General features: G+C 34.9%; 1 protein-coding gene and 1 non-coding gene across 2 annotated transcripts; both read right to left on the bottom strand.

Annotated features, from left to right (window-relative positions):
- Window positions 1-1,763: 1,763 nt before the first annotated feature.
- LOC103995152 (phenylacetaldehyde reductase-like) lies at window positions 1,764-9,669 on the bottom strand. The gene is made up of 6 exons (XM_065162030.1): window positions 9,376-9,669; window positions 8,083-8,252; window positions 7,103-7,291; window positions 5,757-5,919; window positions 3,413-3,599; window positions 1,764-2,070 (listed from the first exon to the last, which is right to left on the bottom strand). Exons 1-6 carry the CDS (start codon window positions 9,587-9,589, stop codon window positions 1,926-1,928), a joined length of 1,068 nt encoding a protein of 355 aa, XP_065018102.1. The 5' UTR covers window positions 9,590-9,669; the 3' UTR covers window positions 1,764-1,925.
- TRNAS-GCU (transfer RNA serine (anticodon GCU)) lies at window positions 4,512-4,599 on the bottom strand. The gene has a single exon. It is a non-coding gene; the product is annotated as a tRNA-Ser (tRNA).
- Window positions 9,670-9,951: the final 282 nt, after the last annotated feature.

Here is a 9,951-nt window from a genome sequence, read left to right on the forward strand (position 1 = left end):
TATAGATTGTCCAATTTAACTCATGACAATCTACATAGCAAATCATGTAAATAAATTATTGTAGCTTCCATGTATGCTACCTACCTTAATAAATGGTATTAGGCAAATACTGAGTTGTCATTCTCTGTAAACTGTGTGTATTGATCCACCCAAAGAAAGAATGGAAAGTTATGGAGATTTGGTAATGCCATAATAAGGATATGGTGAAACCAAGTTCAATTTTTATTTGTGATGAGCTAGTCCAAGTTAACCACATAGTATGATGCTAAAACAAGAAACTGTCATGTCACTGGTGCCAGTACACCTTTGTGCATATTGTTGCCTTGTGTCAGCCAATAAAGACAATTAGTCTCGTATTGGCTGGTAAATATTGTGTTGGCAATATAATAGCAAACGTAGGCAATCTATAATTAATTTGACCTAGATGACCTGTATAACCTGCTTGAGCTTCTAAAGAAACACTAATTGTTACCCACACTAGCATTTGTTTTTAGTGGTTTGCCAATAGACCAACAGAGAGAGTTCAATCTGCCCAACTATTAATTGAGGTCAAGCATGTTTTGTTTTGAGAATGCCAACCTATACTTTTCTCAGAATATATATATATATATATATATATATATATATTTGCATCTGATCGAATTGAGCTGGCACTGAGTCATGCTTGTACAAGCTATCAGTTTTGGGTCAGCCATGACCACGATGTCGACTTCAATGCGCTGTCATGCTCGTTGTTCAGTTTGATGAGTTTTGCAGTCGGAGTAATAGGGTCTCTTTTTAGTTTTTGTCGTCTGAATCAAATGTCAACTATCTATTGGTGATGCTTTTTAGATCCATCTTATCAAATAACCATTGATTCATATAACAGTCCATGCTCGTTGTGTGACTTGAAATCGTGGGTAAAAAAGGTGATGTAGCTATGTGACATCCAAGTGGAATATCTACATATCACCCAAATAACTTTAGGACTTCTGGAATGCAGGATTTGCTTGCCACAGGTTGACTGTTGGGATCTTCCTAATACTAAGAGAGGCGTGAAGTATTACAAGAGTGAGTGTGTTTGAAAGTTTCTCACAGGTGCATAAGAATTGACCACAAGGTATGAAAGAGAGATGCAATGTACTATTGGTATCACTGTCGTTCCAAGTGATAGATAATACAGCCGTTTAGCTAAAAATCGTTTGGTTAAAAATAACACCTCATCGGTTGTCTGTAGTTGTCGATAAGTGGTACAATCGCTGGAGTTGTTGGTATTGGCATCGCCTGATCTAAAAGTAACTCAATTTTAATCCAATTTGAGCGTCTTGTGTGATTCCATTCATTGATTTATCCGCAACTTTTGTAGGTCTTCAGATGAGTTGGAGGAATATTTCAGAAACCAAAATTTACTAAACAAAGAGGATTAATTCATTAAATTCATTATTAAGTGACTCATTCTTTATCGAGAGTTAAAAATCTCATTCAATATTTTTTTGAATTTTTTTTTTCAAAACTTCATTCGATAGTTTTTCAATAAAGATCTTAACTGTCAATAACGAGATCCTAAAATAAAATTTTATCTTCATCGTTTATCTTTTTCTAATAAATTTATAAAAAAATTAAAATAAAAATAAAATCTTTTCTTACTTATGTTTAGAGGACATTTTCATTTACAATGAATAATTGTCCAATCCATTTCTATTTACAACTAACAAAACGTATCAAAGTAAACATTCCAATATAAACTTATAATTGATCACACCAACAACAGCATGACACCATAATGGAGCACAAATATGCCCTTGTTTCTAAAAAACAAATTGCATGTGCTGAAAATATCAATTACAGGATTATGGATTATACAATGCACGATTTATTGCTTCAAAGTTCGACAAGCATCGTCATTGAGCTGGGATGTATAATTATTTATTATGCTAATTCAAGTTTTAGAAACTAATAAAGTTCTTCTCCTTCAGGCTCTCGATCGTTTCCTTGATGCTTGTTTCCAGAGGGATGTAGTCGAGGCCCAAGCTTTTAAACTTTTCCTTGGAGACTTGGTATACCGGCACAAAGGGCTTGTCATCTGCACACCTGCCAGCGTTATAGTCACAGCTTAGCACACCAAAAGGAGATGGTAGCCACGGAATGTACTCAAATTACAGCTTCCTTTTATAGAATCATTTCTTCAGCCATTAGTGACCGATGAACAAGCAATGCCAAAGACCTCTCGGTACAATGTACATGGCAAGAAGAACAAGCTGGTCATAGCCGCTAAATGAGTAATACCAGAGGAAAGCTATGCCAGCATTACAGAATGTTACTGACTAATTTATATGGCGCACATAATCAGATATCAATATGATTGGATATTCAAAAATCTACAACTCTTTCAATTCAAAGCAAAAGTTAACTACTACGAACTTCATACAGTAGAACTTAGAAGAACACGATGCTATTTCATTACTGCTATGTTTTTAATTCTAGGAGAGATGGTTCTATGTAATACTTCGAATTGGATGGATGACGATAAAGAGAGCGAAAGTGACGACAGAAGGATAATAAATAAAATAAAATAAGCAATTGCATTATCCATTGGCCTAATCTAAAGAACAGACATTATAGAAGCACACAATAATGAGACCATGGGGTATGCCTAATCTGGAACTTCGATTTTATATTCAATATACATCAAAATTACAATTATACAAAATGCCTAATAATAGAACCATAAGCCGTCGAGTTCCAATTATTTGGAATCAATTATATGGATCTTTTCCTACCATCGAGTCATGTATAAGATAATAATTTTAGTTGAATAAAATATCATTAAATCTTTTTTTATTATTACTACTAACATCTTCTTAAGCCGTCCGCTAACCCTCTTTGCACCGCAACTATTAATTAATCATCTTTTCAAGCTATAACATACGTGTTTACTTTCGACATGTTCATCTTAATTTGGTTACTCCTCGTTTTATATTTTATTGGAAACACACCTAATTCTCTATGATTGAAGTCATTTTTTTTTATCCTCCCTAATAATTTTGCATGTTCATCTCAGCATTCTCATCTTAGTTACTAAAACTTTTTTGTGCATATTCTTTCCAAACAATCCAATACTCAGATTGGTAGCCACAAAACAGCCAATACACCTCCCAATTTTAATTATCTAATTTTTATTTTATGAACAATGTCTTCATCAATCTCTCCATTTTTTCAAAAATAGATCCAATAATTTTTTTTTATTTTACAATAAAAGCTAAACACAATTAAAAAATTGCAATACTATGGGAAGCATGAAACTTGAAAGAAATATCAGTAACCACCGAGCAAACTCTTCAGATATAACGAATAGAATTTTGTCATCAATCAAAAAGACTTGTAAACACGACACTTGGATCACAAGACAATAAAAGCAACTGAAAATAGTAACTTATCAGGGAGTTGAAAAGAAGGATAAAGTTCATGTATGATCTTCAAAAGCTCTGAGTAATGAACAACTCTTTCGACAAGACAGATTCTTCCTGATGCTGAGGGAAGTTCAAAAGCCATAACGTGCGCCATGGCAACATCTTGAACATTTACCCACCCATAGGTTGCATTAGGAAAGGTGGAGGAACCTAAAGACAAAAAAAACAGAGCCAAAGTCATAATTCTCTTATATGAACCATTTTCTAGAAAATAATTACCAAGATTTGGAAGAATCAAAACAGTTCTAGGATATAGATCACAACCAAAACATTCAACACTGCATATTGAGACAGCAGGCACTTAAAATACATGAACAGAACATGATCTTGAAATGTCATATTGTTTGGTTGCCTGAAAAAAGCTGAAGTCAGCATTAACAACATATTCTTCCCATCCTCGACATAGCCATCAGGCTACATTTGCCTACTCCTAAGCAATAAATATTTAATTTTAAGATTCAGTATCCAAGATCACATCATCACTATAAGTTTGTCTAATCAAAAAAAGAAAAGGCAAAAAGAAAACTTCATTAATAGTTCATACTTAGCAAGTGAAACTTTGCTCATCTATTCCTACGTATTGAACTCATCGAAAATCCGAACCTTAACAGCATTGAGCTACAACTAATATTTGCAATGGGTAGTCAAATAAATATTGTATAACGCCAATGATCTTTTAAAAGATTAATAAATTTTGGCACAGAGACATAACATATATAGATTCGTACAATCGGTGGTATTCCTATATTTAGTATTTTAAGAGATACTCGGCTGACTTTCTTTTTCGATTTTCTTGATAAATGAAATAGAATAGAGTGCTCCTATTTTTACCGAGAGTCATCCACCTCCCATAGATTTGATTCCTTCCCATATAAAGAAACTTGCAATGCTAACCCCATTTGTAATTCCATCAATTATATGTCTATAAAAAAACTGAGTTAGTTCGGTTAATCCCCTTATACCCATCGTAAAAACCTTAGTATAAAAAATATCTAAGTAACAACGATTATATGACCAATCGAAATTCCTTCGAAATTGAAAGTATTAAGTAATCAGAGCGGGCGGAGAGAGAGGGGTTCGAACCCTCGGTACGAAAAACTCGTACAACGGATTAGCAATCCGTCGCTTTAGTCCACTCAGCAACCTCTCCCAATTTAAATAAAATTGAAATTTCAATAAAAATTTCAAATGAAATTAAATTAACTATTTCAATGAAAATTGAAATTAAATAAAAAAAATAAAAAAGGAAAAATTTTAGAAGAACATAATCTCATAACTTCAAACCTAAACTTTAAATTACCCTGTCTAATTGTATTAAAATTGCATGGACAATATAGATATGAACATAATAATCACATGACTTGCTACAATCAAGTTGTCTACAATAAGCAGAGCAAACTAGCAAATGTTAACGGTGAAAATGTTGGGATGCCTCTTAAATCCAGCAAACTAAATGTGAGAATTCAGTGTTGTTAAACATGAAGCTGTAACAACTAAGGGCAACAGAATGCAGTGGAAATTGAGAATAAATTTGAAAAAGGGATGCACTGCAATTAAATGTTGGCCATATCACAAGAATACAGGAGGCAAACAAAATAGAAGTGATAAATCTAGATGCTAAAGCTTCAAGCTGCAAATACACTTGCTACTTTAATCAACTAAAAGAGAAAAAACAAGATTCTTTCACAATAGACCAAAACACTCTTTCCATAAATACTCTTGTGTTGGATCATGCCTTAGAATAACCAGCATAACACCAATATATAATTCATCATGTAGACAAAATAAACAAATGAGCAATCTATAGATGTATCAAATACTCTTCTTTCTTTCCTTTAAAATATGAACCAAAAGGAAGTAAAATGGGATAAAAAGGAAAGGAGAGAAAGGAAGGCACATGCATCTCAAGGTATCATCTCCTTTACATTGCATTGATGGCCTTTATTTTATGACAGATATATTACATATATATTCAAGAAGAATTCATAGTATAAGAATCGTCAGATCTATTTGGCCAAATGAGCATATCATCATCAGTTTGTACAGTTATCTGGCAGCTAGAATGGAATGATGCTAATGGTAAATGACAAACTTCAAATGATGCTAATGGGCAAACAGAAACCAAGGCCTCAATATCTAACTGCAACAGCATGAAATCATTTGATAGACAGCCAAATAGTCATTTCCAATAATATCATTTCCGATTTAGAAGTTGTCATGATATTGGCAAACTTCATTTGAGACTGACAAATTGCAGAGTAAAAGTTCCGAACTAGGATCAGATTTGAAACAAATTAAGCTTCATACCATTTATTAGGTTCAGGATTGCAGCAGAACTTGTGTTAAGTGTTGACTGCAGAAGAGGACCCATGACCATTCCTGGATTTATCGTGACTATGTCTATGCCATTCTCTTTAGAAAACTTCCAAGCAGCTTCCTCTGCCAAAGTCTTCGAGAGTACATACCATTTCTGGGGTAATATGAGAGATCTTAGAAAACATGCATAATAAAAAGAAGTTGAAATTTTTTATTGAAGGCATCTACAAAGAAAAAAGATTTGAGCTATAATAAACTTAAATCCAAAGAAACAAACTGATATCAAACAAATAGAAGGTGCAACAATACAGACATGGACAATATTATTTATGATAATTACAGGGGAAACATAAATATGAATAGATTAGAGATTTACTGGGAAGTTTTAAGCAGGCCATGTATTGTCACTTCACTAAATGCACCATATTGCAGAATTCAGAGTCTAATTATATTTTGAGGCAATAAGTTTGGCCAAATTAGTAAATCGTAATTCTAAAAACCTGAGTAAAATCAGTACTAGATACTATGATTTAATATCTTTTTATTTCTTTCTCATTCCCAACCCAGAGAATCCACTGCCAAGGCTGAAACAGTCTGCTTTCAGCACCACATTGACCACAACCAGAGTACTGCTATATTACACTGCTATACATAAGTATTTAGGTGTTCCTTCATGCCAGACTATCATCCAGATAGAATGGGTTTTATTAGTTGGTATTCATTATTTTCTTCTAGTGATAATTTACATGCAGGACTGATCTGATCCTAGGATGCTACAATCCCTTCCAAGCTGAAAACAAGACTACAAGGTGGTACAATCTCTTTCAAACTAATGCCAAACCATCATCTTCACACTTGAATGGGACATAAAATCTCAGCTAGGAGAAATTAAGCATTATCTTGAAGACCAATTTAAGATTGTATAATACGACTTTCAAACTAGCTAGCATGGCCATGACAATCAGTCTTCAGTTATTATAAACCACATATAGCAGTCTTCATAACTTTAACAGTATGGTTCTCCAAAATCATCCAAGTGACTGTATATTGTATTCAGAAGGTTACTAGATAAACTTGTCTCACAACCTCCGCATAATATTGTGTATATTATCTGGTGTGTTGCGAAAACATGACAGAAAGGTTTTCTAAAATAAAGGAATCTTTTGGCATTAAATTAGCATTTTACAAAGGTTATTGCCATGATGTGCGGTACCTTTCGATAAAATAATATAGGGAGCACTGAAATAGAATATAGATAAATTAAAACCTATGACATGATTGCAGTTGAAAAGATAATACACAAACAATAAAACTATCCAGTACATACTGTCAGATACCTTTTGCTGCTCGCAAACCTCAGGACTTGAAAACCATGTCTCATCAACAACTACATCAGGAGTTCGTGGTTGACTATTGCATGCAACAGCAGCCATTGATGATGTCACCACTACCTTTTTCACAGACGACTTCTTACAGGATGCCAAAACATTGAGTGTGCCCTTCACTGCAGGCTCAATTATCTCAGCCTAAAATTTAAGTAAATAAATCAGATAAAGCTTGATATCATTTGCAAACTTAGATCAAGAACCCCATGGTCAGATATGAGATAAAAGAGACAATGATAGACATGAAAAGCAAGCAATGTCCTCTTGATAAGCAACATCTAATAGCAGATACTCCAAAACCATTGTATCATGTAACATAGAATCAATAACAACTATTTCTTTGGTGGAACTCTTAGTGGGTCTTATGGTTTTGTAATAACAGCTGATAGAAATCGAAAGCAATAAAATTATGAAAACAGTCCTTTCTATATGCTTTTACTGAGTTTTCAAGGCAAAAAAAACCCAAAAATATTGCATTTTACATGGGGCAAGTTACTAATCACACAGTTTACAAAGAAACAAACTCATTTATGTAAAATGGATGGTGAAGGGCCATTGGATGACCCTCATGTTCCATGCCGTTACCAAACAGATTTACACCGGGATACCTTCACTCTTCGTTGCTGTTACCTAACAGACGCTGTACTGGCATTTCAACTAGATATCTATTTGGTATAACCTTGTTCGATAAGAAAACAGAAAAAGGAAAGGGATTATTCTAAAACTTTTATAACTGCCTTAATGTGTAAGTGTTGCATTTAGGGACATGCTCAGAAAGCAAGGTTCAAAGAGACAATGTAAGTGAATGAGCGTAATTATATGTGCATAAATAATAGAGTTGTGAAATTAAAGAAACTTGTCAAAAATTAAACAATATAGCAACATTTACAGGTTGGTTTGGCAGTAGAGAACTAGAGATCATAAATGTAAACCTGTGGATTTGTGACTGCATAATAAAAAGGAGATGCAATGTGAAAAACACCATCACAACCCTCAACCACAGCATCAAAGGACCCCTCTTCTGATAAGTTGGCTTTAAACAAAAGCAACCTCTCGGTGGCTCCCTCCAGAGCACGCAAGTGCTGAGTCTTCTTTTGATCAGCTGACAAGAATGATTTCAAAATATTGAAAAGAAGACAAAAGAATTAAGGTACAGAGGAAGTATACAAATATATAATCTTATATCATCAATATAATTATTATATTAAGGGTTCCAACATGATTTAAGTCATCAATATTAAAGGAAGATCAGATTACAGTCAGGGTAATTTAGGTTTCTTCCCACAAGATATATCCAATAAACCTGGTGTTTTAGGCAAAGGCTATGAATGTAAAGCAATAGGCAAACAGAGTAGGAATATTTGCGTGCATATTTACAATAAAAGATTCTTTCAAGGAAACAAACATCGAGCAGGAAAATATCATGTAAATCAGTTTTCCATGGATTGATGCAATTGAGCAGGAAAATACTTCAAAACTACTACTCTCTTGTTTATGCAAACTGTAGCCAATTGAAAAATATTAAATAAGTATATTCTTATAAGCCCCCATCTAAATTTTAAGCCCATTAATCAGAAACTGTAATCATTTGCACATTCAGGATTGTTACTTGTTTTCATTTCTAATAGTCGGATACTCAGCCGAATGATGATTACCTTCAATCTTTTTGCTCTGTTTTTTAATTTTGAAAGTTACACACGCCACAAACAGACATCATTTTGGATATACCCCAAGAACAGTTTCATATTTGCACAACTTAGAAGCAAGCAAACCTTCCATAACTTCATATTTTTCATGCCTTTTCAGTGTATCATTTTACAAGTTCATAAATTCTCCCACCTAGGAAATTTTCCCAGAGAACAACTTTCGAGTGTACACATGCAATACTAGACTTGAGATTTATAATGTGTATATGTGCAAAAAAAAAACATTCTTTCACAACATATAAAAAGTAACTCGTGAGGCTCAATGACCAATTTGATAATCAGGTGACAATTCAAATCATAAGATCAATTCAGATCATGATGCAGATGTGCGACTCACAACATCCGGAATAAATAACATAGGCTTCCCACTCCTTTGTTCTTAGGATTCGAGCTCACGCAATCATCTTGTGCGTTTGCAAAAGGTCCGAAAACATTTAGAAGGGAAGAGATCCAAACGATCGCGTGTGTGTTAGATGAGTCGAATCTACTCTTCAGAAGAATACCGAGTTTAGCACGAACCAGGGTCACGCACGGAGGCGCGTACGGTGTAGCCGCGCTGGAGGAGGAGCTTCACAAGCCACGAGGCGATGAAGCCGGACGCGCCCGTGACACACACCACCTTCCCGCCGCCGCTCATCGTGACCACAGCTCTCGCTCGGCCGGTCGCTGTTTTAGTGGAAGAGCAGGCAAAGGATCGCAGTGGTCTGTCGAGAAGGCCGCTCCTCTGCGGCATAAATAGGGCGCCAAAGGCGGAAGATAATTACCGGACGGCCAACTCCATCCGCTGCTCTAACACTAACATCACATGACGTTACGAATTACGACACCTGCCTGCGGCGGCACATCGTATCTTGCGTAAGCAGTTGCGATATATATATATATATATATATATAGGCTTTGTTGTGTTTAACTATCTGTATAATTGTTTGTCTAAGTTTGACTAACTTTTATTCCTCAAAGGATGATAGCTTCTCTAACCAACGAGATGGTACTCATCACTCACCTACTGGCTGAGGAGCCAGAGAAGCTATCCGGCCCGTTGCTTGTCAACACATATGTCACCCTATTGAAAGGTCGCAACGTATGGTATGGTCA

Source organism: Musa acuminata, chromosome BXJ3-8 (genome assembly GCF_036884655.1).
Source record: "Musa acuminata AAA Group cultivar baxijiao chromosome BXJ3-8, Cavendish_Baxijiao_AAA, whole genome shotgun sequence".
Classification (NCBI taxonomy): domain Eukaryota; kingdom Viridiplantae; phylum Streptophyta; class Magnoliopsida; order Zingiberales; family Musaceae; genus Musa; species Musa acuminata.

What these genes read in the sequence shown, in the direction of transcription:
- LOC103995152 (XM_065162030.1), bottom strand. Translation starts at nt 9,589, where the DNA reads ATGCCGCAGAGGAGCGGCCTTCTCGACAGACCACTGCGATCCTTTGCC. An exon ending in AATCCTGAACCTAATAAATG is followed by an intron (nt 3,600 to 5,756) that starts GTATGAAGCTTA and finishes TTTTGTCTTTAG; the next exon opens with GTTCCTCCACCTTTCCTAAT. An exon ending in TCTTTTCAACTCCCTGATAA is followed by an intron (nt 2,071 to 3,412) that starts GTTACTATTTTC and finishes TAACGCTGGCAG; the next exon opens with GTGTGCAGATGACAAGCCCT.